At 35.8% G+C, this 27,990-nt stretch overlaps 3 protein-coding genes, 1 non-coding gene and 1 pseudogene across 5 annotated transcripts; 1 reads left to right on the forward strand and 4 right to left on the reverse strand.

Annotated features, from left to right (window-relative positions):
- Positions 1-1,734: 1,734 nt before the first annotated feature.
- Positions 1,735-2,583, reverse strand: LOC119988219 (protein ULTRAPETALA 2-like). The gene is made up of 3 exons (XM_038833181.1): positions 2,406-2,583; positions 1,992-2,316; positions 1,735-1,909 (listed from the first exon to the last, which is right to left on the reverse strand). The coding sequence occupies exons 1-3, from the start codon at positions 2,581-2,583 to the stop codon at positions 1,735-1,737; spliced, it is 678 nt and encodes a 225-aa protein (XP_038689109.1).
- A 3,702-nt stretch (positions 2,584-6,285) lies between these two features.
- Positions 6,286-6,358, forward strand: TRNAF-GAA. The gene has a single exon. It is a non-coding gene; the product is annotated as a tRNA-Phe (tRNA).
- A 1,170-nt stretch (positions 6,359-7,528) lies between these two features.
- LOC119987748 lies at positions 7,529-16,982 on the reverse strand (annotated as a pseudogene).
- Positions 16,983-17,888: 906 nt separating this feature from the next.
- On the reverse strand, positions 17,889-18,330 carry LOC119989567. Its single transcript, XM_038835176.1, has one exon. The coding sequence runs from the start codon at positions 18,239-18,241 to the stop codon at positions 17,957-17,959; it is 285 nt and encodes a 94-aa protein (XP_038691104.1). The 5' UTR covers positions 18,242-18,330; the 3' UTR covers positions 17,889-17,956.
- Positions 18,331-18,947: 617 nt separating this feature from the next.
- Positions 18,948-27,894, reverse strand: LOC119989608 (diacylglycerol kinase 5-like). 2 transcript variants are annotated; one of them, XM_038835240.1, is made up of 13 exons: positions 27,623-27,894; positions 26,668-26,872; positions 26,414-26,536; positions 26,188-26,316; positions 25,665-25,750; positions 24,580-24,703; positions 23,041-23,089; positions 22,095-22,177; positions 21,220-21,287; positions 20,241-20,315; positions 19,883-19,970; positions 19,622-19,738; positions 18,948-19,470 (listed from the first exon to the last, which is right to left on the reverse strand). In XM_038835240.1, the coding sequence occupies exons 2-13, from the start codon at positions 26,857-26,859 to the stop codon at positions 19,144-19,146; spliced, it is 1,461 nt and encodes a 486-aa protein (XP_038691168.1). In that variant the 5' UTR covers positions 26,860-26,872; positions 27,623-27,894; the 3' UTR covers positions 18,948-19,143. The 2 variants fall into 2 exon arrangements, with proteins under 2 accessions (XP_038691168.1, XP_038691167.1); XM_038835239.1 differs by lacking the exon at positions 27,623-27,894 and adding an exon at positions 27,338-27,556.
- Between the last annotated feature and the right edge of the window lie 96 nt (positions 27,895-27,990).

The following is a 27,990-nucleotide window of genomic DNA, read 5'->3' on the forward strand; positions in this document are numbered from 1 at the left end:
ACTCATTAGTATTCTCAAGAGAGGTCATCATGTAATGTGATGAAGAAAACAAACAGTAATTATGTTGTATTTATAGCGGATGGAGGAGGCCCTAATTCATTATTAGATTTTTTTAAAAAAATAAGGCAAAATATCGGATTTAGTTTTTTTTCAAGAGAGGTAAAAATCGTGTGATGAAGAAAACAAACAATATTTAGATTGTATTTATAACTGATTGAGGAGGACCTAATTCATTATTATAATTTTTTTTTTAAAAAAGACAGTTTTTCTCTCTTTTTAAGATATGATTCTCATATTTGTATTGACTATCAAAATTGGTTATTAAAATAGGCTAACAAGGTAAATTATCCGAATTTATTTTTTACTCCTTTAAAATCTCCTATTAATAGATTAAAAAATGACATATTTAGTTATTTATATTTTCACGATTTTTAAGAAAGGAAAACATCGGATGGTGCTAATTAAGAATACTAATATGTTTCTTCTAAAAGATATATACCTTTCCATTTGATGCATGAAATGGAAACTTTTTTTTTTTTTTTTCCCGATTTTGATTCATATGATCGAAGTCTAAAGTTGGTCCAGAAGAAAAAAAAAGAAAAAAAAATGTAAAGTCTAATTATTCATAGAGGTTTGAGCATTATTTTAAATATCAGATTTCATTGATGTTCACTACACAAGATATATAATACTAACTTTGATAATCATAGAATTTTCTAATATAATTTTCAATTAATTCTCATATTACATTTATTTATATAAGGTAACATATTTTAAAGAAGGTATAAAATCAAATTTTTGTTTTCTCTCTTTTTAAGTTTTCATAAAAGTTATCATTGCATTTAGCTGAATATGGAAAAGAAATCATATATAGTTTTCACTCTTTTCAAGATATAAAAAATAGTATTGTTACATTAGCCCAAATATGGAAAAGATACTATACTTAATTTTCACTATTTCTAAGATATGAAAAATGAATTATTTATATCAGCCTAAATACGGCAAAATATCATATTTAGCTTTCACTTAAAAGGTATAAGAAAAAGAAGGAATATGATGTTAATACGTTTCCTTTTCCACATATATATACGTAAATATGGCAAAATATCATATTTAGCTTTCACTTAAAAGGTTAAAAAAAAACAGGAATATGATGTTAATATAATTCCTTTTACACATATATATACATAAATATGGCAAAATATAATATTTAGCTTTCACTTAAAAGGTTAAAAAAAGACTAATATGATGTTAATATGTTTTCCTTTACACATATATTACCTTCTCAAAAATAATTGGATTCAAATTTGAATATTGATGGTTGAAAATGCTTAATACCCCCAATTTATGATCCTTGTTTTATGCCTAATCCAAGTAGAGTGTTGGATTTTACGGAAGTCTTACATATATCTTTAAAATCAATGACTATAACATGTGAATGACTAATGAGAATACATGAAAATCATAAACTGGGGTATATAGCAACAAAGGCTGAAACCCAAAAATAAAAAATAAAATAGATTACACATAAAACTATCATTTTTTGGAAAAGTTATAAATAAATAGTTGTATCAAATCATTCAAATGAAACAATTTTTGATGGACCAACACAATATTAATTAAATATTTTATAATTGTAACTCCTGAAACATAATAAACAAAAAATAAATATCATAATAAGTTGGTAGATTTTTGTAGCAAAAACAAAAGAAATCTAGAGGCTTAAATCCTTATCTATGGGTCCGAATTTTGCATGAAATCCATGCAATCTCGGCATTCACAATCAAAAAATCTGCATTTGAAGCAGCCGAAACACACACAACGGGTGCAACCTTCGCATTTCGCCGAACGAGGACACCCTCTGAATACCTTACGAGACTTCCGCTCCTCCTCATCGTCGCAGGTTATTCTAAGAAATAAAAAGTATAGCCAATTAATTAGGGTATTAAATAAAATTGTTCATGAATTATTGATCGAGGGAGTTAACTCACTTGTTATATGGCATGTCTGAACACTTCCATTTCTCTACAGCTAGAGCATCATGATAGTCACGACAATCCATCTCGGTTCTGAGGCTGAATCTTCGTTCTTTGGAGCATTGAGAGCAGCGGATGAACTCATCACGATGGAAAACTCGTTTCCCGCGAGAACCGTACATGTCTTTAGTGTTGTCCTCATTCGCTGCATGGTTGTAGTACTTCAGCAAACCAGTTTTCCAGAGAGGGACTTTCGTACGGTCAATTATGACCCAAATATGGTTCGTCCATTTTCGGGCGCCTTCTCTCCTAGAGTGTTTCTCGAACTCGTACGGAGTCACTTTCACCGATTAATTCCACAAGTTATTAGTCAACTATAAATGAGAAAAATGACATGAATATCATATACAAATGAGTAGATTAACATACCATTCTTGCATTCTGGTATGCAATGACACTTGATGACGAATAGTCCATCATTAAAAACCCTCAATATTCCCATTGTGTCGCCGTACTTTTTGCTCGTACAGCCACAATTAACCTCAATATATTCATTAGATATCTTGTTAAACCCATCTATGCTTGCCAATTTTGTGTCATTAAACATGGGTGAAACAGTATCTGTGGAAAACAAAACACATGATTGTATAAAAATCGTTGGAGATGAACTAATAACTCAATTTTATCAAAACATTTCCATATATCTGCTAACCTCAATTATTGATCACCAAACATTCAAATCCAAATAGACGAAACAAAAATCTAAAATGATGATCAAATAATTATAAATTAAGATGAAAGTAATAAATTGAAGACATGTATCGTGCACCTTAAACTATTAATCGTGCATAAAAACGTCAGTCAATAAATAGTAAACAATTTTTTTTGAATCATACGAGGGGGCTCTCGATCATAGATTCTTCTATAATCAATCTCGAATCCTATATTCTTCACTGGATATAAATAACGAAATGGACATATATTGAAAAGAAATTTACCTGAAGCCATTTTTGAGATAAGACGTTAGAGCTTGCTACGCACTGTATACTTTGTTGGCGCTAGGGTTTGCAGTGAGATTGGATTCAAAGGCGAAGATCAACAATTAGACCTCTTCATTATAAAGAAGAAGGATTGAATTTACAGCAAAGAACAATCTTTGCAAACATAGAATACCATTTACTCCATACCTACACATCATATCCAAGTGTCAATAAGAACAATTACGTCATAGAGTGACAATTTTCGAGTGTATCGCACAGAGAATGTACTCGCTACGTGGCTAAATATAATTTTTGAACAAATACGCTTTGAGGAAACGATGGTGTGGATTACTCAACTATTATACAAGTTAATATCAGTCGTCTAATCTTACGGTGTTTATTAAAATTATAGTGCAATCGAGTGGTCTTAATTGCAACTCATATATTAACAAAATAATTAAAATTTCAAATTAGTCAACTTTTCCAAGTAAATTTAACCAAATATATTTTCATTTGAAAAATGAAACTGAAATTAAGGTCAATGACAAAATCACAAATTTCCATGTTGTTAAGTTAAGAGTTTAAGAGAACAAAAAATAATCATTACATTAGCCTAAAAAAGATAAGCATTGCCCATGGATTATTTTTCATAAATGTTTCAAGAGAATTAAATCACCATGGTGGACTTTCAACTGAATTAAGGACAAATGAATACCCCTAATGCTATGTAGAGAGCGAATCACCTTTAACCCTGTACGCATGCCGCTAACAAGCAGAAAAGAAAACCATTTCAACGCGCACCAATACGTTCTGGACTGCTTCTTCAAGATGCTCCACATCAAGCCTGAAATGATCATGGGATTGAATTACGCTCAGTGCCACAAGAATATCAAGCACAATTCCCTGCAACAAGAATCAAACAAGCTGTTTAATTAAAATTTCATTTCTCGAAGAATACTTGAAAATTGAAATGCATTATTCAACAAGGAGAAACTATGATGAATAATGGGGGTTCTAATAGCTAAAATGAACCTTTTATCATTGGAGCAACCAAACACGTATCATGGATTACGTAATATCATAGTGACATGCATCGGCAAAAAATTTCAGCAAAAGACGAGGTGTTCCACAAAGAAACACAGTGGCAAGACTCCCATGCGGATGCAAGTTCCAGATACAAGAGTACAACGACCAACATACACCACAAAGACACTCCCACAATTTACATAAGATCAAGAGATCAACTACTCAGTTAGAGTCCATGGCACGAATTGTTCAGAACTAAAGGCCAAACGTGATAATTTACCTGCCAAAAGCAGACAAAATACAATCCCTTCAATGAAGAAGAACTTCGCAAGAGGTTTGTGTGTCCATGCTTGCAAAGATCAATAAAGTTATGACGTTAATAAATATTGAGTCCAATGTCAGAATCATAACTTCAATACATGGAACTTCATAGCTTCCTGAAAGAGTGGATTCCTTCAATTTTTGCTTTTGCAGAATTCAGTAGGACAAAAGCATAAGTTGAGAAAGATAATTCCTTCACCTGGAAGAGTCATTGGAAACGAATGGTGAATCTCCCAACGCTATCTTATCTGGCGCTATTTTTTACTTATGGATATGTTCAGATAACCGTACAACAAAGCAAAGAATTACTGAATTAGCTATCACCTGTAATTCATACACTGAAAAACTCAGTTGTCAAAAGTTGCAAGATAAATAAAATTCTTATTGAATTCTTTGCAGAAAAATTGATTCTGAACAGAGACAGTAGAACCAAGATTATGGCTATCCTGATCTAGGAGTCTTACAAAGGCTTCATAGCATTCCTTAATTACGATAAGTAATATAGCCTTTTGTTGCTTAGGCTTCTTCCAGTGGAGTAGATGCTCCGACATAAGTTGTACTGAAAAACGCGTTGTAAGCATCACACAGATAGTGGATCCAAGTAGAGTGAGTTGCTCTGGATTCATTGTAACTGAAATTCTAGTCAAGTATAAAGTAGCACTGGAACTAGGACCTGCAGCAGGAGAACTTTATTTAAACTCTAAGAGCATCACCAATCTAGGTTAAAGAGAAAAGACTAAGGCTCTATTAATTATTCAAAAAGGATGAAGCAAAGAGAAAATATACGCTACCATGATAACATGCAGAACTTCCTACGATAGAGCTTTGAGCTATATATGTAAATTAAAAAATTTGTGGAGCATAAAGTTAGCAATTCAAAGATTTCGAAGTAAGTTTATCAGATTATTGCAGCATATTTTCCGTACCTCCATCACTTCATATTACCACTCTTCAGTAAAGAAATACTATAGAAGTAGAACAATGTCTTACGTTGGAATGGACTTATCAAGTTCAATAGAACAGTTATGGTAAGCATCTCCCACACATATACAAATGTGAGCTCTAAATTCCACTTTTTCATGCCATTTCCATGTATTAGCAAACAAGATTTAGGTTTCCCTTTGTGAAAACGTAGCTCATCAAATGTCTGAGTTTTCTCCCCAGATTATTGAGTACAAACTCAATTACTCTTAAAGCTCCCTTCTTGTGATCTTAAGGTTCTTTAGCTACGTGTTGGACTTTGAAAAGCTTGAGAATTAATGATATCTAACTGCATGTAATCAATCTTCATTGAAGAAAATTCAAATCTAATGAAAATTCTCCAAATAATATCTAGATTAACAACAAGAATCTTGAATAAGAACTTGTTCAATTGAAGTAAATATTTAATCTTTTCAACGAATCTTAGTAGTATCAATCACAATATTTCACTTTCCTTATCTTCGTCAGTTTTCTCGGTAACAAAACTTCCCAGATAACCAAAAAGAGAACCAATTGAAGCTAAAACGCAGCCACAGCAAACCCACATAATGAAACTAGAAGAAGAAACAAAACAAGACATAACCAATTAGCTCAAATACTTATAGGATGCTTTTAATTACATATTGTTAATCTGATTGTTTGCTAAGAAAATGTAGGAAACCAAGATGAAAATAATTTTTTTTCCTCATAATTATCTGTATTACTTATTGCGTATAGCTAAATGTAGAAAAAGAGAAAATGGAAGAAGAGGTTACTTGCACACGGATTATGAGCAGGTATCTGGGTTTTTCTTCTTCTAATTGTGCGAGATATCTGCAAACACATTCAATTCAGTAGCTGAAGAAAACTCTTTTGATATTACCGAAGGTGTGGAGACGTAAGACGTTTCAGTCATAGTAGTGTACCAGGAGGGCCCCAAATAAAAACCCGCAGTGATGGGAAATCAAAATGAGACTTAATGTTAACTATATTTATCTAGAAATCCAAGGTCGTCACATATTGCGGGGATAGCTCAGTTGGGAGAGCGTCAGACTGAAGATCTGAAGGTCGCGTGTTCGATCCACGCTCACCGCATTTTTTAATTTTTTTTTCAATTTTCGAGTTGTTTTCAGTGAAATGACGACGTTTTGTATAAATTTTTTATGATCTTTTTCCAATTTCGTTGTTTTGTATGAACATGTTCTACATATCATTTCTCCTATTATGGCTGCATAAATTCATAGGACACAAAAGACTTGTTATAAGATATTACTATTTATTCTCATTTTATTGCATTCCATAAAGGCATAAACTTTTTTGCCTTGAGCAAATCAAAATGTATGCAACATTTTAGGATTTAGGTTTTAGTATTTAGAATTTAAGGTTTATGATTTTGGATTTGGACTCGTTGGCTGAGATGGTAAACTTAACCGTGGAATTCTTATTTCAAGCAGGAGGTCTTGAGTTTGAGTTTCATGGGTGTTTTCGTTATTGTAATTTGAAAAATAAAAAATGTACCATTACTCAACCCAACGTGTGGTAATGCCACTCTGTATTATCTCTTACAGTGGATCTTGACTGGTTGATGATGGTCACAGAGTTTCCATGTGACCTTGGGGGTTTACCAGCTAGTTATCCAGTGGACAAATGAGAGAGTTATGTGTTACCAAAAAAAATTAAGATTTAGAATTTTTTTCAAAATATACTATATCTTAATATATACTATATCATAACATTATGAACATCAAAAGTACTAAATAACACATTTGAATTCATTATTTAACTTAACTTACTTTCGGAGAAAATTGTAACTACGATTGTAGCAAAGAATTGCAGCACCTTATTCCAGTATTTGGATTAGGTAGTTGAGCTTCTTTTCTTTTTTTTTATCAAGCACATCAACACATATTACACCCCACATCATGACAGACCAAAAAAATGATCTGGTGGATCATGACCACTATGCAACCAGCATTGGAACTCCGAAACAATAAAAAGAATCAGAAAGTTAGGTAAACATCAAACTAGGACCCTATAGTTTTATTTAAATTCATAAACATCCCATTAAATTCGTGTATCAAAGTTAATTCTAGTAAGAAGCAAGTGAGTCATTAGTTGAACGGCATCATATTGCATGTAAGGGATCACCCACCCATTAGGTCGTGGGTCAGAATTCTACCCCCTCCCCAAACCCTTGTTTAAAAAAAAAAAAGTTAATTCAAGTAAGAAGAAGTGAAAAAATACCCCCCTGCTACCGTGATTCGATTTATCCATAAACTTCCTTAGATTTTCCATATCAATAACATAACAATTACATCATGTCTGATAACTCAGACTTCATTGAAATAATTCACTCTAGCATAAGTCCAGAATTAACTACATGTCAACTATATCATATGTCATACCAGATACTGTCATATCTTTGGATTCCTCCTAAAACAAACCCCAGGGACCAAAACCCCCATCTTTCTTCAGTTCCCCTACCTCAGCCTTCAATGCCTTAATCTCTTTTTTATACTCTGCCATCTCTGCTTTCAATGCTTTCATTTCTTCTCTATGATAAACTGCCTCAGTTTTCATTGACTCCATCTCTTCTTTTTTAGGATCCTTGGACGACTTAGTATCACGTAATGTTTTTGAACCAATGCTGCACAGAAAACCTCCACCTGGAGTACAGAAAACCAAAATGAATACGATACAAGCACGCTCTAGCTGTTAAAAGTGATGTGGGACTACTGAGAGATGTGGAGCATGATCTGCTATATGCCAGTAACAGGTGCAACATTTTGCACCAAACATGGTAGTCGATTGAGAAGCAAGGCAGAGGAAATATTATATTCAATTAAGGCAAAGAATTGGTTAACACAATAAGACAGAGTACAAAAACCACATAAAATAGAGAGCAATATACGAAATTACAAATAGTAAGACAAGATTTTGTAAACCATAATTCAAGTTACAGGTACCAATACCTCTTAAGGAACTATAATACTACATTCCACCTGTACGCATGATAAATAGGATTGGAAGTAGATGCTTCCAAAGGCATTACATCAATACATGCTAACCTAAGATATGATATTATAATTTTAATTACAAATCCATCAACTTCACAAATTAGTACTATCAAAGTATTATCTCAACTTCAGAGCAAGATATCATCCCAACTCAACAAATTGAAAAATGAGAAACCGCCTTTGAAGAGTGAAGCATAAAAGAGGGACTATACCAAGCCATTTTCCTAACTACCTAGCCTAAAAATTAGGACATGCAGCTGCAACAGCAAGAGTGCCTCCCAGTTGAATGCATTACTCCAATACAATCACAAACCTTTGCTAGTCAGAACACATAAAACAAAACAGTATATAATCCATTAACAACAAAAAACACAAAGGCGATCTCCTGTTAATGTATTTCCCAATGAACAATACCTCTCAACCACCCTTCACCTCCCCGAATCTCCGCTTAAAATGTTTTCCCAATTATCATGCAGCAGACAACAGACAACATGCTATAGAGAAAATGTTTCTATGTTTAGATGCTAAGCTATATCCCGGTCTCTTGGTAATTGATCACGAATCATTTCTAAGTTCTCCTTTCCATCAATTTGTGTTCTACTGTTCTTTGGTGAACCCTTCACTAATAATTTTTAGCCAGAATATGCATTTTCACATGGGTTTTTCATGTTTTCACACATAATAGACCTTGTCAACTCAACAACATCCCCAATCGCTCTCAATGTGTAATTTAGTCAAATCATTCATAATCCTCCTAACATTGCTCCATTTGGCAAGCTACAGAAGTGTTTATGGTGATAATTTAATCAAAATAAAATTAACCAGAATCAACTAATCAAGATAATCAACACCCAACTAAACCCAGAAATTATCCGCAAAAAGCAATAGACTTTAGGACATATATATAGCAGTACACACCAGGGACGACACTTTTTATGCCCTCCTGACCGGCGACTACGACTGCGTTTTTAGCAAACTTGGTAGCAAACTCGCCGATCTCAGAGCGAGATTCCTGGTCGGGCCAGTACTGATTCGCCTTCGCGACGGCGTTGACTCCAACGGCGTTAATGGCATTCCTTCCGTAATTGTACGATTGCCCGCAAAAGTTCTTGACGGGTGTAAGAACGGGCGCGTTATTTTTCACGGAATCGATCGTGGAAGAAATTGAATCCCAAATCCCCATCTCAGTCTCTCTCTTACTCGCACAGAGAGTAAAGCAAGGAAGAACAGAATAAGCTTTATTACGTTGCGTGGTGCGTGGGTGGGATGTCAAGCGCCAAGCGGGCGGGGCCGGGAACTTTATTTCTTCAATCACAATGCACACAATAATTCACAAGTACGCCCGGTTGCATCACCCACTCACACACCACATAAATCACACTAATGAGTTGAGATACATGAGAGATGCTACACAGCTTCGATCTCACTCTTTTGAGGGGAATATGCGACCCGCTGACCGGACTTCAGAGCCAGCGCGTCTGGTCATATCATCTCTCCATTTATTACCAAAACAGCAACAACAACAAAAACAATTCAAATCCTAGGTAGTTACAGGGGAATTTTATGAACCACCAATGAAGCAATGGCGTCTTGCAGAGACAGCTGGTTTGTAAATCCATTGTCATGCTTGTACGTTATTTCCGCCGCTCGATTGATGTTTACAATTGCCATGGCAAATTTCCTAGGGACACTAGTTGGCCTCATGCATTCCTCGTTGATGTCCTTCCAGGAGTATGCACATTTTTTAAAAACCTCTTCGACAGCTTTTTCTCTTGAGATGCCATATTCCTCCATGCAACATTCAACGCCAGTAATAACATGCTCATTTTCGTTCTCCACCTTCAAATTAACATATATATATATATTCATTTGAATACGTACGATAGATTGCAGGCAATATTTTATACACCTAAGATTTAATAATGAATGTGAATTATGGAAGAGGCTCAAACTTTGCTCTGATTCAAGTCCTATTTATTGTCTTAGAAAATTATAAATACCTCGTGGGTTATGTCGTTTAAGAGACGAGGAATTATCTGCGAAGCTTCGAGAAGTTTTGGGATAGATCTTATCCATTCAATGGTGTCGCTCTTTGCAGGTGCTCCCATCCCCAAGAAGCAGCCCAACATAAGAATCTGAATGGTTGAGGTGACCCTTGCGATCATCATATATTCATCATATGGAGGCATATAACCTTCTTTACACCATTTGGCCTCAGTAAAGTAGGCTTTCACCAACATTTTCCACTTGATTAGTTAATTAGGAGCAATATTGCAATTACCCCATAAGGTTTAAAAAACAAAAAAAAAAAAGAGAAGAAAAACTCATCATTAATATGTGTGAAGAAGAAATAATTGTATAAATTTTTTGACGACATAACTTAAAAATCTTACTTCTTTCTTTAGACTTTCGAGAGCTTGTGATCTATCCTCTTCCAACTCATTTGCAAAATCTTTCTTTGATGTCATGATTACTCGTGATTATTAGGAAGAAGTTCAAAAGATGATGAATATATACCTGAACACTGCTTCAGCAAAAGATTGGAGCTCCTCAAATTTACCATACGTATCATATGTATCATCAAGAAGTGTTATCATTTGTGTAGCTTTAGCGAGGATTAGATAGACGAGAACGACCGTAGCCGGGCTCAAATAATGTCTCAACGCCCCACAAGTAGCTTTCCAGGAGTCTGTCTCTTGCATAGGGATGTTGAATGACTTGCATTAGTTCTAATTAAGTTTGGTTATGTTAGTTTAATGTTATTTATGTTTTTACTTGATTGTCCTCATGGCCAAGGGTAGTTTGGTCTCTTTGTAATATTGTCTGAATATGTATTCAGTCTCTCTTTTGTTTGATGTAAGACAAAAAGTTATCTACTACTAAAAACAAGAAACCCTAGATCTGTGTTGATCTTGGATCCATAGTGTTCATTGCTCTGTGGTGTTTATTGTTCTGTGAGTGTCCATTGTTAACCTAACAGTGGTATCGGAGCAGGACGTAGGCCTGGACTGTGACTCACCGTGAAGACATGACATCGTCGAGTGACCGATCGTTGATTCCCGTGTTCACCGGCGACGATTATACCTCCTGGAAGGTAAAGATGAAGACTTTCCTGATGTCGGAAGGATTATGGAATATTGTGGCCCATGGGTACCAGGAGTTCATGGATGAAAGCACCCTGACTACTGCTGCAAAGAAAGAGCTTGAGAATACCAGAATGTCGAATGCAAAGGCATTGTCCAGGTTGCAAAATGGTGTTGGAGGCACGATTTTTCCACGTATTATTAGAGCTTCTCAGGCAAAAGAGGCTTGGGATATTCTGGCTAAAGAATTTGAAGGAGATAGCCGCACAATAGTTATCAAGCTACAAAATTTAAGGCGTGAATTTGAGAATCTGCGGATGCAGGAGAAAGAAGTTGTGAAGGACTTCTACAATAAGGTTGTAGATGTTGTGAATCAGATGCGAACATTAGGTGAGGAACTACCTGATCAGAAAGTAGTTCAGAAAATGCTTATAAGCCTGCCTGAGAGGTATGATGTTGTGGTAGCTGCCATAGAGGAATCTAAAGACTTAGCTGTATTGAAACCTGAGGAACTAGTTGGCTCCCTGGAAGCGCATGAACAAAGAAGACAGAGGCGTGGAGAACATACTCAATCTATGGAGTCAGCTTTTCAAGCCAAACTTACTTTTAAAGATGAATCAAAACGGGGGAAGCAGACTCACTGGAAGGGTCCTGAAAAAGGTACTAGTTCAAGTAGTTTTAATGATACTACTTCTGGAAATGGAAAGTTATGTGATGTATGTAAAAGGGTGGGCCATTTGGCTGATGAGTGCTGGCATAAGGGTAAACCTCAGTGTCATCACTGTAAGAAGTTTGGTCATGTTCAAAAATATTGTCGTTTTAAAAATGAAAGTAAAGCTAATTTTGCTGAAGTAAGCTCTGATCAGGAGGAAAATCTGTTTTATGCAACTGAATCTGCATTAGCATCTAAGACAACAGTTTGGTACCTGGATAGTGGTTGCAGCAACCACATGTCTGGTAGTGAAGTTTTGTTTGATTGTATTCAAACTTGTGTTCCATCCAGAATCAGATTGGGGAATGGTGAAGTGGTGGAATCAAAGGGTAAAGGAAGAGTGAAGATAGCAACTAATAGGGGGGTCAAGTATATAAATGATGTGTTATATGTTCCAGCTCTGAGAAACAATTTGCTCAGTGTGGGGCAGATGATGGAGCATGGATATAAATTATTGTTTCAAAATGGTGGGTGTATGATTTATGATAGGGAGAATATAGAAAAGGAGATGATGTTTGTTCCTATGAAAGATCATAGAAATTTCATGCTGGATTTTAAACCTGATGAGCTAGTGGCATTTAAGACTGATACAGAAAAGAGTGTGAATACTCAGTTGTGGCATAGAAGATTCTGTCACTTAAATGGTGCAGATCTTAAGATGTTATATCACAAAGAGATGGTAAGGGATCTTCCCTGTATCACAGAGCTGGAAGGAGTTTGTGAAAGCTGTCTTATGGGAAAGCAACACAGAAAATCATTTCCAAGGGAAGGGACTTGGAGAGCAGTTTCTATTCTAGAGTTAATTCATACAGATTTGTGTGGACCAATGCAAGTTCCATCCATAAATCACTGCAGATATTTTCTGACATTCATAGATGATTTTTCAAGGATGATCTGGGTATATTTTTTGAAGGAGAAATCTGAGACATTTTCTGTTTTTCAGAGATTTAAGGCTCTTGTGGAGAAAGAAAGTGGAAGACAAATCAAGAAAATCAGAAGTGACACGGGAGGAGAGTATACATCTGATAGATTTGAGCAGTTCTGTCAAGATGAAGGGATTACTAAGCAACTTACTGCTAGTTTTAGTCCTCAGCAGAATGGGGTGGCAGAGAGGAAAAATAGGACTATCATGGAGATGGCTAGGGCTATGTTAGCTGAGAAGAAAATACCAAAAGAGTATTGGGCAGAAGCTGTTAACACTGCTGTGTATACTTTGAATTTATGTCCAACCAAGGCAGTTCTTGACATGACTCCTTCAGAGGCTTGGTCAGGAAGGAAAGCTTCTGTGGGGCATCTTAGGGTTTTTGGGAGCTTATGCTATGCTCACATACCTTCTGAGAAGAGATCAAAACTGGATAAGAAGAGTAGAAAATGTATTTTTGTTGGATATAGTAGCAACTCAAAGGCTTACAGAATACTGGATGTTGAAACACTAAAGCTACTCATTAGTAGAGATGTGATTTTTGATGAAGATTCTAAGCTGAACTTTGATGATCTGACCAAAGCTGCTGGCAGTATTTCATTGTCTGTAGAGGGAGATGTGTCAACTCCTATTGATATACCAACAACAGAACAAGATTCTAATATTGAGGCTCTTAATGACACTGGTCTATTGAATACTGAAAGTGACAGTGAAGTTGATGGTGGGGATGAAAGTGAATCTGATCAAATGAATACTGGGTTTGATAGTGATGGTGAGACTGATTCTGATGATGCTCCCAGAAGAATGAGAAGTCTAGCACATGTGTATGAAACTTGTAATTTAGCTGTTGTGGAGCCTGAGAATTTCAGTGAAGCAAAGACAGATCCTGTGTGGTGTCAAGCTATGCAGGAAGAAATTAACATGATTGTGAAGAACAATACTTGGGAGCTAGTCTCTAGACCAGTTGGTAGAGATATTGTTGGAGTGAAATGGATATATAAAGTGAAGTTAAATGCAAATGGAAGTGTTCAAAAATACAAAGCTAGGCTTGTTGCAAGAGGTTTTTCACAAAAGCCTGGTGTGGATTTTCAAGAGACATTTGCTCCTGTAGCTAGACTTGAAACAGTGAGACTTATTTTGTCCGTTGCAGCTCAAAGAAAATGGAAAATTCATCAACTTGATGTAAAATCTGCTTTTTTAAATGGCACTCTAGAGGAGGAAGTGTATGTAGCACAACCAGAAGGTTTTTTGGTGGCAGGTAAAGAAGATAAAGTGTATAGACTAAAGAAAGCTCTTTATGGGCTCAAGCAATCACCAAGAGCTTGGTATGCAGAGGTAGACAGGTTCTTTAAGGGGAAAGGTCTTTAGAAAAGTAGAAATGAAGGGACATTGTACACTCAGAGGAAAGGTAAGTCAATATTGGTCGTGTCCATATATGTTGATGATTTGATTATCACAGGAGACAATGAGGAGATGATTCAGATTTTCAAAACTCACATGATGGAGGCTTATGAGATGAATGACTTGGGGATGTTGAAGTATTTTTTAGGAATTGAAGTTGATCAGTGTAGTAATGGTATATTCATTTCTCAAACAAGTTATGCTAAGAAAGTCCTTGAGAGGCATAATCTGCTGGATTGCAATTCTGTAGTTGTGCCTCTGATAGCAACTGCAAAATTTTGTGCTAAAGAAAGTGATGAAGAAGTTGATGCTGGTGCTTATAGAAGCTTGGTGGGGAGTTTACTGTATCTTACTACCACAAGACCTGATTTAATGTTTGCTGCGAGCCTGTTGTCCAGGTACATGCAGAATCCCAGTCAGATTCATTTTGGTACTGCTAAAAGAGTCCTGAGATACTTGCAGGGCACGTTGAATTATGGCATATGGTATGAAGGTGGAAAGGAGATAAAGCTAAGAGGTTTTTGTGACAGTGACTGGGGTGGAAGTTTGTATGATTATAAGAGCACTGGTGGAATGTTTTTTGATTTAGGCACAGGTGTTTGCACTTGGGCTTCAAGGAAACAGAAGAGTATTGCGTTGTCTTCAGCTGAAGCAGAGTATGTTGCTGCTTCTAAAGCAGCAGCTCAGACAATGTGGCTTAGGAAGGTGTTGGCAGATTTAGGAGTGAAGATAGAGGGCCCTACAGAAATTTTTTGTGACAGTAAATCTGCGATTGCCATTGCCAAGAACCCTGTTGATCATAATCTGACTAAGCACATTGCTCTCAGGTACCAGTTTGTGAGGGATGCTGTTGAAGATAAGGTTATCCAGTTAAAATTCTGCAGGAGTGAAGAGCAGTGGGCTGACATTCTCACAAAGGCTTTGCCAAGGGACAAGTTCTGCTATTTAAGGTCTCTTATTGGAGTGGTACCAAAGTTGCAAGTCAGGGGGAGTGTTGAATGACTTGCATTAGTTCTAATTAAGTTTGGTTATGTTAGTTTAATGTTATTTATGTTTTTACTTGATTGTCCTCATGGCCAAGGGTAGTTTGGTCTCTTTGTAATATTGTCTGAATATGTATTCAGTCTCTCTTTTGTTCGATGTAAGACAAAAAGTTATCTACTACTAAAAACAAGAAACCCTAGATCTGTGTTGATCTTGGATCCATAGTGTTCATTGCTCTGTGGTGTTTATTGTTCTGTGAGTGTCCATTGTTAACCTAACAAGGGAAACTTTGTTTTAATTTTCACAGCTTCCTTCCCCCACCTGCGAATATATATATATGTGTGTGTGTATGAATCGTGGTGAGATTTATTATCTTCTTTTATCTCACTTAATCTCCATATATACCAAAATAAGTTTTACCTTAAGAGCTGGACTACCTCTTTCTGGTGCAGTATCTGTAATCGATTGAAATCAAATTTTGCAAACTTGAGTAGCAATTCGTTCGGCGACTCATCATTTTCATAAAATGAAATGTATTTTCTTGCTTCCACTCGTGGTGTTGCCTTGTGATAAGGTAGAATCAATGCATTGGCAACATGTTCTGCAAGACTAGGCCTTAATTGATGTACCAGGGAATTCAAGTGTGTCCTTGTGAATGTAAGGGCTTCATCCAAAATGACTTCTCCATGTAAGCTCAGATGCGAAGCTTCATACAAGCTTCTCCTTAATTAAGGTATTCGTTGAAGTTACCGTCATCATCCTTGAATTTTTTGAATAAATCTGATTCAAAAATCACCCTTATCATTTTTTTTTATCATAGAATTATATGTGAAACACCGATTCTCCTAAAAGCTCGAACTTGTAGGATCGATGTACACATACCACGTGATACCATGTAGCCATGTTGTCGGAGAACTCGGAACAGAAGTGCAGTAGTGTATAAGTCATATTGATGATGATCGAAAGGTATGGGTTGATGAGAAGTGAAGACGTGGTTCAATTGCTCCTCCAAGCTAGCTATGTGGTTTGTATTGTGAATATGTAAATTGAAGAATAGCTATTTATACACAACATCCAAGCAATCAAAATGAATATAAAATATAAACCAATGATAGTCTCAAGTTGCCAAATAAAAAGTGGAGTAATGCGGAGTCAGCAAGTTATGTTGGGGTAGACTAATAATAAAAGTATAAAACAAGATCACTGTGATTTGTCCGAAAATCTTTGTGGGGTTTTCGGGGGGCTTAAAAATTGAAATATGGCAATAATAATAATAGTAATATCATAACAAAATCAAATCTTCAATCATTTTTTTTATTAGGTGGAAATACTTTTAAGCCCCTAAGCTTCAAGTTATTCTCATTAAAGTTGAAATGGCCAAAATAATAATAGTATAACAAAATCAAATCTTCAATTATTAATTTTTTTTTATTGTTGGAAAGATTTGCAAGTCATTCTCACTAAAGTTGAAATACCGTGTAACGCTATTCTTCCCATTGTTTTCATAATTAATAATTATATAAAAGACTTCCTTTGATTGCGCGCTATTAGTTATTATATAATATATTATGCAATCAAAATTTTGACATACATCCCCCATACTTAATTAGATTTATTTTTGTGAGATCACCCATTGTGGTTTATATACATGACACAACGTAATAACAGTTGTTGAGGCATATTTTATAAGAACAAAGTCGTATGAGATTTAGGTGCAAAGTGTGGACAGTACTAGTTTGAGCCAAACCTCTCACTTCCTTCTTATCCCTCTCAATTTCTCTTCAAGTTAATGATTTGTTATGGCAGCATAATCTCGACCTATAAAGACTTCCTTCCATTTAGGTCGGTCATTTGTTGGGTTTTTCGAATGTTCTTATGCATAGACCACTCACAAAATAAGAGGTACATATAGTCCACTCATTAGAGGTCACATGCATAATCAAGCCTACAAATGCAATGAGTGTTAAAGTCTCACATCGCTTGATGAAAGCCAAGCAATGCGATTTATAAATATGACCCAATTGAATAAAACTTGAGCGTTGAGGTGCTTTTTAGAAGGACAAAATCACACGGAACCTAACTAATCCAAAGTGTGAACAATACTTCAGGTGATTTTGGACAAACCACTCTCACCTCCTCCTTCTCATCTCTCTCAATTTCCTTCAAATTACAGCACAATTCCTTCTCTCTCCATAGATATTTAAGTTATAAGAACCCAAGGTACTGGTCACTGCAATTGGCCAATTCAGTCTGTTCTGTTTCGCTTATGTAGAACATGTGATTGATTGTAGATATTCAGGAAATACTTCTTTAAATTTTATGAGAAACTAGAGCAACAAAAATATGTGGTGTAATAGAAGTACAGAGTAAGAGCACTACAACGAATGCCATTTTATGATCTTTGTACAGTACGTGCATTTCATTGAGGCATTTATTCAAACAGGTGGAGAACAACAAAGTTGACTTCATAACAGAACACAAGACCACCATATAGAACTGCGCGCGATTGTGGAAAAATGAATAATATATTATTCAAAAATTTGATGAGGATTACATTTTTAATCAGTAATCACTTCAAAACCTAACTGTACTAGGCCCCCAACAGCTCAATTGAACAACTTTTCCATGCACTTCGGCTGATTTCTTGACTTTATTACAACTTCTCATCTCATTATTAGCAACAATAGTTGAAGTAGGAGGCGATAGGATCTTTGCCTGAGCAAATGATCTGATATTGTTCTTGACATGTTGATGGAGAGATCTTATTGGGTAATTCCATCTGCAGATTCCTTGGTCTTTGAGTGCCTCCACTGCTCCTATACTTGCCGCCACAACCCAAGCTTTCCTCGCCGAACTCATAGTGATTCTTGATCCTGGTCTTGGTGGGTTTTGGGGTTATGATGTTGTTAGCAAATGAAAGTTTTGTGTTTTCGATGGGATCTGTGGGGATGAAGTGGTGTATATAAACACACAAGAAACGGTGTTTTATGCCGGTACTTGGCCAATGGTTAGGGCAAAACCAGAGGCAGAAATCCTCCGGCTTAGGAGGGAACCCACGGTATTTGTCCAAGAAAACAAGGTGCTAGTTTTTGTTCACTTGGTTTTTGGAGCCAAGAAGTGAGGCTTTTTCTAAAAAGTTAAAACGGCATCATTTTACTATTACTAAAATCAGAAGTAACAATTAAAATAACAATTTTAAGTTTTATAAATACTGATATACTCTATTGGGCCGGACCGCTGGGCTGTTGGAAAGCCCTCCAAGCCCGGGTGATGAGTGGATAGAGACGTATAATTAAAAATGAGAATTCGTTTTTTGTTTCGAAAAAAATACATTATTTGATTTGTTAGGATGAATACTTCAGATTAATATTTAGCACGTAACTGATGGGACCTGAAGGCTGAAACAAAAACTTGACAAGGCTTCAACTTTCAAGGGGATTGTGCAATTGCGCAAACTTCTTCTCTCACTCGAACAAGCAGCCCATAGTATGGGCCTGTGGGCTGACAGTGAATTTCGCAAATCAATCTACAAAAATCACAACAAAATTTCTACTGGAAAGGAAGATTATCCGTTTTTCAAACTCTACAATTACAAACTGAATTAACGTCCTTATTTGTGCAGACACAGTACGAAATAATTGGGTCAAAACAATAGCAAATTAGGAATTAGTATAGAGCCTAACAAATTGCATTCTAATCAAACATGGAGAAAAATTGGAGATTTACAAGTGAAAGGTAAGAATAACAAGAATGTAAACTGCTTAACTCAGGTGAGCTATATCGAACCCATCTGGAAATTTAAATGTGTCGGCAGCTCCAAGCTTCCTTCTCTCCTCCCAATCTTCTGATAATTCGTCATCGTTCGTATCATCCTCTCCATCGGGGTAACCCACAGGTGAAGCAGGGTCATATACACTTTTAGATTGGCAAGATGGGGTGGCAAGCATGCTCACTTGACCAAAGTGTGAAATTTCCACAATAACAGTGTCATCGTCAACTGGGAGAGGTTGTTTCCATGGTTCCCCATCAATTCTCATGAACGTATGATCAGCGGCACCCTTATGGAACTCAAAGCGTACTCTACTTGCCTGTATGAAGATTACAAAAGGCAAATATGTAACTTCAACTGCACATAGAAAGAGCTTTAATACAGATGGCTTCTTCACGACTGCAAAATCACAGTAAGAGGCATCCCAAAAAGATGTAAAGACGTAGCTTTTGGAACTAAACTAAATCTACCTGTGCAAGACGAGTCCCATGTCCACTTGGAGCAAGCAAAACAAGCCCATGCCAAGCATTTCTAAAGCCAACAATCTCAATAAGGCCATCATCTATGTATGGTGCAGTCAAATCTCTCTGTAACACATAATTTATCCAGATTTACATGTTAAAATGTTTCAGGAGGAGAACCAAACCACTCCAAATTTAATGATTCGGGAGGAACTTCTGTTATTAATATCATGGAACAGAGAGGACAATGGGATATAGATCAGAACTTACATGACATTGTTTCCTTCTATTTGGGTTTCCCCAGGGATTGAGGCCACCTGAGAAACTGGGCAAGTTGAGGCAAACAATGGACCTAATACTGAATCACGAAGACAAAGTATCAATTGCATGAGGTACGAAGCAATTATTGGAATCAAAATGTCATCAAATTGCTAGCATAATAAATTCAATCCATGTAACAACTAAAAGAAGTATCTATATGCACACCAAGGCACACGCAAAAAACTAAATGCATAACATTTTTTCCCCCTAATTAATGGAGCAACCGAGAAACAAATATCCCAAAGAGAATCAATAGGGCATAAACAATATATATGTCTAAGAGGGAGATAAACAGATTGCACACTACCTGCGAGGTATGAGGAGTTCCTCCCAGTGACCTTGTCTTCTCATTACTTTAACATTTGTCAACTGTGCAATGTTCCTGTACTAAATTAAGCTGTTAACACAAACTCAACAACCAAAGAAAAGATTGTAACTTGTCGATCATTGACGCCATTGATCAAGGATGTTTAGTGAAAATGAAGCAATTATAACATCTGTTCACAAACACAAATAACATTTCATCCATATATCCCTAATGATATTTCTTTGAGGGTGAGGCAGGAAGAAAAGCACTGCAATACTGTTATACAAGAAGTTAACAAATAAATTCAATACAATCACAAATATCCTGGAAAGTATTATTTTTTCTTCTTTTCTATTTGTATCCACTCACCAAATGGAACCAAGTAGAAACCAGCTTTCACCTCTACCAAAAAAAATTCATGTTATCCATTCAAAATTTCAAATTGTCACATGATGCTGTTTAGAAACAGAACTTCAAATCAAATAACATAGATGTTGCACATTAGATTTGAGCATACCAATCTCCCAACTAATTTTATCTGGATACAGAATAAATCCATATATATTTAACTGACTTAGCTGAACCTCAATTCAATGCAAAGATACTTGCATTGCATACTGATGCATTCAATTTGAAAATTTTACCTGAGCATCATTTTCTGAGATATGGATGGCAGTAAGATGATGCAATAAACACTTGGATTACAAGGAAGCAAAGAAGGGATACACCATAGCACTCAACTTATAAAGACTGAAAAGTCAGACTGAGCATAACAATCCGGTCACTGACAGGTTTGCATTTTCAGAATATTTAGAAAGAAGATGCCTTGAAATTGTCCCATAAAATAAATAAGCCAGTATAGCCAACTCTGTAAAAAAAAAAAAGCACTCCAGCAGATTTGATGTGCTATGGTAGAATGATAAAAAAGGGCAAACTATTTATTTTCATAGCGCACACAAACACTTTGCTGAATGCTCACCGTGAAGAAGGATGAAAAAGAGATGCACAAAACCATCCCTGAGTGCCTGCAAGCTTTAGATACGTACTCTGACCACCGAATGCAAAAGGCACAAAAAAGACAAAGTATCAGCATGCTTTCCATGAGGATTTGATCAGGAAACTAAAACAACGTGCACATCAAAAAAAAAGTTGCAATCCAGTTCACATCTGAAACAGACCCAACTTATTAAGTGTCCGAAATAGATCTATTTAACACTGCTGGTCACAATGTACAAGATCCAGCCAAGTATATATACTTATATTGGTTCAAACCATTCACAATGTAAACTTTAAGTATCTATCGACGTATTAAATATGTAGGAGTAGGACTTCTGAAAGAAAACAAGTATGATACATAGTTTCAACAATTACTCGGATCCTGACATCCTGCAAACAATTCAGTAAGTTCAACATAAACCGAGAATATGGAGCTACTTAATCATTTCCATGGATGATAAAGGGACTTCATCAAGCAGAGGATATATATTTACTGAATTGTAACACATTAGTTTGTTTTCATTTTCATCATGTGCTGAAACCATCCCACCCTCTCCCCGCATGCAGCCCCAAAATAACCAGAAGGAAAATATAAAAGAGAATATTCCAGCTTTGCCCATTGCACCATAGCAAAATCACGAAAGCACTGCAGGTTTACCTCAGATAGCTTTTGACATATAACAGAATGTCTATGCAAAAAAAAAAAAAAAAATTTTTAAAGCAATGTTTTCTGTGTTGGACCAGGTATTTGACATACTGATAAGACTTATCATCGTGATAACTTTAATCTTTGACCCAGACATATCATAAAACTGGAGTATAAGATTTAAAGCAATAAATTGGAAAACACAACGATACCTGATTCACTAATTGATTTTTAAATTTTTCTGGGTGTAACTTCCTTTCAGAGTGAAATGCATATGAAACTTGAGCATCCATTCCTGTAAAGATCATAACTTACTGTAAATGAAACTCAACAAGTATATTAATGTAAAAGATGAAGCCACTTATATTAAATATAAAGGCATACCAAAGAGAATAACACAAAAATATAGCTTTCAAACATCAAATTTTATTTTGTATGTAGGCGTTCAGGCAACAAATTAGAATTAGGTTAATGCAGTTATAACTTCCTAGTGCAAAGGCAAACGTCGTGTAACTTCTCTAAACCCTAAAATTGCTTCACCTAGAGCCCAACGCAGCAGGTGAGCATGCCAGTTTGAGTCTATGACTTTCTGTTCTTTTTCTTTTTGGAAACTTTCCACTAATGGCTGATTACTCAGCATACTAAGGTTTTCTCTCATTGGGGTTGAAGAATAAATAAAGGACAGGAATGGCTATAAATGGAGAGGATTCATAATCAAACTTGGCTAGTCACATGTAAGGTAGGACTTTCTAAAGCATAAATGGGGAATTTTAATGAACCACCCAACAACTACTACAAGCTCTTTCAGTACAGAGTGAATTAAAATTCATCTGTAAGTGGTAATAATGATAGTTGTGGCATGTTTAAGAATTCTACAGCTTTTTACGCTATATCCTATAAAATGCACCAAAATACTCTCACAATGATATAAAATGCATCAAATGCTCTCATAATGATATAAGGTATTGTATAATCAAATGCAAACCACATACGTAGAATTAAATTAATTGTATAAGTTGTACAATTCCCTACAAAAACAAAATGAACTATTATATTATATTGTTAATCATCTCAATAATGGAAAGCTTCCGATCTGTCACATATTTAGTAATAAGAAGGTCATACACGTTATAGAAAAGACAGACATAACTCACTTACCCATGCTGAAATAGTTCCAAAAACCACCACGATATGTGTGGTGACCCTCCTGACAACATCCAACAAAAGAGCTGTTGATAAGCATGTAAATCGATGCCGCATTTCATAGAAGAAATACAAAATCTAAAGGAAAACAGAGTAACATGCAAGAATAATGTGCAATATGAAATTGATAAAGAAGTATAATCATCTTCAGCTCTGTTTATGTCACCAAAAATAATAAACAAGAATCTATATTTTTTTATATTTAATCCGACATTCAAAAACAAGACAATAAAAACCATTTTCTTGGTCAATGAACAACTAAGCTTAAAATTCAGATGACCATTTTCTGCATTTGTCTTTGTTATTATCATCCTAGTTGTCGTCGTCATCGAGCCTTAATCCCAAATATCTGGAACCAACAAAATGAATCCTTTAATCGAAATTAGATGGAGTCAGGATGTGTTTTTCCTTCAGCCATTCAATTTGATGTAAAGCTACGCTACCTACCAATCCTTTTGAATTTGTATCCTACTTTATTGCTTTCATTCATGTCTTTTCCAACCTACCTCTTCCGTAACCCCTGCCTATTTTCTAATCCTCAGTCAATGATACCACCATTGACCCACTTGCAATCACTACTAGCCATGGGCAACCACCATCAACAACTGAAAGTTAACTTTCTTTCCCAGCAAACTATATCACAATGAGCTCATTATCACTGACCACTGCTGCTAACTATCCTATCAACATTGAAAGCAGTTGAACGTTTTCATTCTGCCAGACATCACTAGTGATATATAATAAGTTATGTCCTCGAGAATTCTTTTGCCAAAATGTTATTGGTGCATTGTCGAATTCGTTTTATTGCACCCTATCCATCATAGGTTCAAAGCCCAGCCACAGACACAACCTCAATGCAATGTGAGGGTAAAGGAACATATACTTGCCATACCTTGTGCAACAGATATCATTTCCTTTTTCCAAGTTATTTTATATTTTTATTGCCAGAAAATGGAGCCTTTTTTATTGCCAGAAAATGGTTTTCAAAACGGACTGCATGATGTGAGATCCCGAAGGATTTTTGAAGGGTTAATAACTCGGACGGCTTGAGAAGTCAATCGTAAAATTATATTACAAATAATACATAGAAACTTCTCTCAACCATTGGTAATACACCAAATTCCTCCTGCCAAAATCAGGGAAAGGAGGCTGCATTTGAGACTTCCAGAAGTGACTCTAACTACACTTTTAACTCCATAAAAAATTGAAAAATAACTAAATAAACCTACACTTTAACTCCTTTCGATAATCATTTACGTCTTATTCATCTCCTTAAGATCTTTGAGTAGTGGCATTTAACGGAAAAAATAGAGAGAGAGAGAGAGAGCTAAGAAAGAAAATATAAGTCAACATAGAAACAGAAAACCCCTTTGTTGAGTTGTGACAACATGGGTTCTACACCTAAGAATATGCATAGGTTATTGATTTATGAGTAGCATAATTAAAAGTACAATAATTAAAAATACAAGTATGCACAGATAAAGATAACCTCACCATATTCAGCACATCAGTTTCAGAGACACGATGAAATGCATGCAAAGAATGGGGTAGTTCTAGTGGTGCAATAGGATCACAAGAGCCTTGCTTAGGAGCCTTCATCCTCATGATGATATGCCAGCTGAATAACCAAATAAGAAGAAATAAAGTATATCAGTAATAGAAACATCAGATAAGAACCAAATGCTCTTAAGCTTGAGGAGGTAGAAGGTGAAGATAAAGGAATGAAAAATGACAATACTAAAGATGGTCCAAGTAATTCCCTTACTTGTGTAACTTAGTATACATGCTTGAGCCCAAAGTTGTGTGATCAGTACTAAAACTAAAATAATCCATTCAGAATTCCTCTTCAACAACTTGAAGAAAAAGAATGGAAAAAAGCTTATGTATGAATAACATCTGTAATAAAATTTTACTGAAAATAGATTTAAATTTTATCATTCCCAAGGAATCTCTTTCTTTAGGATAAATCTGAAAATTGTCTGATACACCACTAATTTTTTTTTTTGAGACATATACCTTGGCGATCCAACCAAAAATGTCTATATAATTTCAAAATTCTGGCCAGTACAATTTCTCCTCATTCTACTCTGCACATTACAGGTAAGTTCCCTACCTTTGATCAAATATGCTTAGCCACGTATCCCAACTAAGGCCCAATGAACACAATAAGAAAAGTGATGAGAAATAAGGTGATAAAGAAATAGGTTTATAGTATTACCAACACGATGACCTGACAGAGCAGGTCAACTTGACAAAGCTTAACATAAAATAATTGGGAAAAACCATGTGACTATTTACCTTTACAGAATAATATTCAGGTGGCTGAACCAATTTATGTACTTAAGCTGGGATAATATGAATTAAAGGTATATATGTAGTATAGCAACTCAGAACACTCTCTAGAAGAACTCCTTGATAATGAATCCCTGAGAGTTCCCAGATTTTTGTAATTGTTGACTTACCACAAATGATAGAATATGTATACTTTATGTAAAAAAAATTTGGACCAAAAGTGGGTTGAGAACTTGAGATGCTAGTAAGCAAAAGTGACAACATCATAATTTTAAAGTAGGATTTACCTGTCAATTTTCATTTCTTTCGCAGTCCTTACTTGTTCCAAGAATGATATCACAGATTTAGGATCTGTGCCAGGATTTTTCTTTCCCTGTCAATTTCGAAGCCCCATGATAGTCAAACGAAAATGAAGGGTTTGAGCAATGCTTCAAGGGCATGAAAATGAAACTCGAAATAACATTTCTCAAGTGTAGGTCACCGTGTTATATATGCATAGTAGGTTTCTTCATAAAAAAATTAAGCAACAAGAAGATACCAAAAGGACACATATGAAATTAGGGAGTTCAGCACAACTAGCCATGAAATGCATGTTCTATTTTCTAAAGAACAAGAAACATAAAGCTACATAAACAGAAAAATAATGATACACAAGAAAATTATTATGAGTTGCATCATTGGTTACATGGTCATGGCATAGCATGATCAAAGCCTTTATCCCAAAACAGTCCTCCTTCATCCAAGGGATGGAAATAAAGAAAAGAAAATCGAGCTATAAAAGTAATTATCATCAAAGTCAGTGATACTGACCCAGCCAAATGAATAAGGGAGGTTGTTTCCAGTTCCCAAAGGCACTGTAGCAATTGGAGGAGGCTTAGGAAGTTTTAGATCAGAAACTACTCCGAGGAGCCAGCTAGCAGTACCATCTCCACCTGCAACCTAATTATCTGGTATATGTTAGAGCTAGAATAATGAAATCAAGGCCATGAAGGCTACAGGAGCATAAAATATGCCATTACTTGTTAAGTAAACTCACAATTATTCTTAGTCTACTCTCAATTGCAGAGGCCACCGTATCTCCATTGTACTTGAGTGTTTGTAAATTAGTGTAAATTTGACGGAGGACCTTATCAGGAGCGCTGTCTCCCAAATCAAAAACCTAGAAATCAGTCAATAAGTATCATCATGTTAAAATAACTGAATTTTTCAGTTATAAATTTCACATCCATGACAAAGATGCAGATTCACAATTTTCTGATAGTCTCACTTATATGCAAGAAAACCGCATACCTGTTTCTTGTTGAGAAGAGCACGATATGTGACAAGAAGTTCCCCTCCCAGCTGACCACCACTTTTGGAGTTGATGAACACAATCAATGGAAATGCAGGTATGTTGGAAGCATTTCTGACCCCTGATCCAGCTACAAGTATATAATTTGGAATGTAAAAGTCCTTCAAAATATTCTCAGACTTCTCACCCATTACTGCCTCCCAACTGCAGAATTATTTGAAAATTTTCATCAGACTTAGAAATTAAAAGTTGTAAATTGTAAATAAAATTCAAAATTGTAAACAGTTCTAATGAGTTTGAAAATAAAAGTTTTAAAGATGATTCAGCTTTATGCGAAAAAAGTTTCAGGTATATTCTAGGACAAGCCGGTACTCCATATTCAATAACAAAGCAATCCGGAAAAAGAAAACATTAATTCAAGAAAATCTGTAAAACAAACGCAGCTATCTAGTGCGATTAAAGGTTTAGCATCTAATAAGCACTAAATGCAGTCAATTGCCATCACAGACCAAACACAAACAACATTAGAATGCATTGTAGCTCCCATGCATTATAAGCATAGATACACTCATACATCGGCTTATGTTTGATTAAGACTATCAATCTAATATAGGCACTGTCTCATTGACAGCATTTCTACAAGAGCATTATGAAACAAAACAACCAAACCTCCTAGAGAGGAATCCATGAATGGATTCCCTAAGACTTCTAGCAACAACCACAGATCCCAAAGTCAATTCGCGCACGCAATTGCTAGAACCAGACGCTAATTTGCCAAGAAACTCAGTTCTTCCTTGACGCGACATTTCGTTAAACTCAAAAACAAAATCAAGAAGAATCGAATTCAACGATCAATAGTCAAAATTTTCCAGAATCCTCCCTCGGTTTTCTTAGCAACCAAACAGAACGATATTTATAGGTAGAGAAAATACGAAGAAGATAGAGATGCCTAACCTGCAAGAGAATCACCGGTGTGAAGACGTATATACTTTTTGAAATGCAGAGATTCGAAAAGAAGACTTATGAGCTCAAGCGATCCTCCGATTCTCCGTTCGACGAATCTTCAAGACGACGCGTTTCATCTCCAGAAGAATACGAACAGAGTTGGTGAAAAGGAACAAAAATGGGTTTTAACTTTCTTTTCCGGGTAATTCTGGCTTGGAGTGGTCGGGTTTTGATCTGATCCAGTAGGAACGTGACACGTAAGGAATACGTATGGTTGTGGATCTTGTCTACGGTACCGGAAATTGACATGATAAATGGCGGGGAAGGTCGAGATTTGATGACGTGTCGGCTTGTGAGAAAGAAACGCCGCCAACGTC

The sequence above is a fragment of the Tripterygium wilfordii genome, chromosome 21 (assembly GCF_013401445.1).
Source record: "Tripterygium wilfordii isolate XIE 37 chromosome 21, ASM1340144v1, whole genome shotgun sequence".
Lineage (NCBI taxonomy): Eukaryota > Viridiplantae > Streptophyta > Magnoliopsida > Celastrales > Celastraceae > Tripterygium > Tripterygium wilfordii.

Excerpts from the sequence above, each read along its gene's own strand:
- LOC119989608 (XM_038835239.1), bottom strand. The coding sequence starts at position 27,474 with ATGTCGCGTCAAGGAAGAACTGAGTTTCTTGGCAAATTAGCGTCTGGT. Across the intron at positions 19,971-20,240 it reads GAACTCCTCATACCTCGCAG|TATTAGGTCCATTGTTTGCC; the intron begins GTAGTGTGCAAT and ends TTCGTGATTCAG. Across the intron at positions 19,471-19,621 it reads ATGGGACTCGTCTTGCACAG|GCAAGTAGAGTACGCTTTGA; the intron begins GTAGATTTAGTT and ends ATCTTCATACAG.
- LOC119988219 (XM_038833181.1), bottom strand. The coding sequence starts at position 2,583 with ATGTTTAATGACACAAAATTGGCAAGCATAGATGGGTTTAACAAGATA. Across the intron at positions 2,317-2,405 it reads CATACCAGAATGCAAGAATG|TGACTCCGTACGAGTTCGAG; the intron begins GTATGTTAATCT and ends AATCGGTGAAAG. Across the intron at positions 1,910-1,991 it reads TCAGACATGCCATATAACAA|AATAACCTGCGACGATGAGG; the intron begins GTGAGTTAACTC and ends TTTATTTCTTAG.
- LOC119989567 (XM_038835176.1), bottom strand. The coding sequence starts at position 18,241 with ATGAGTTCGGCGAGGAAAGCTTGGGTTGTGGCGGCAAGTATAGGAGCA.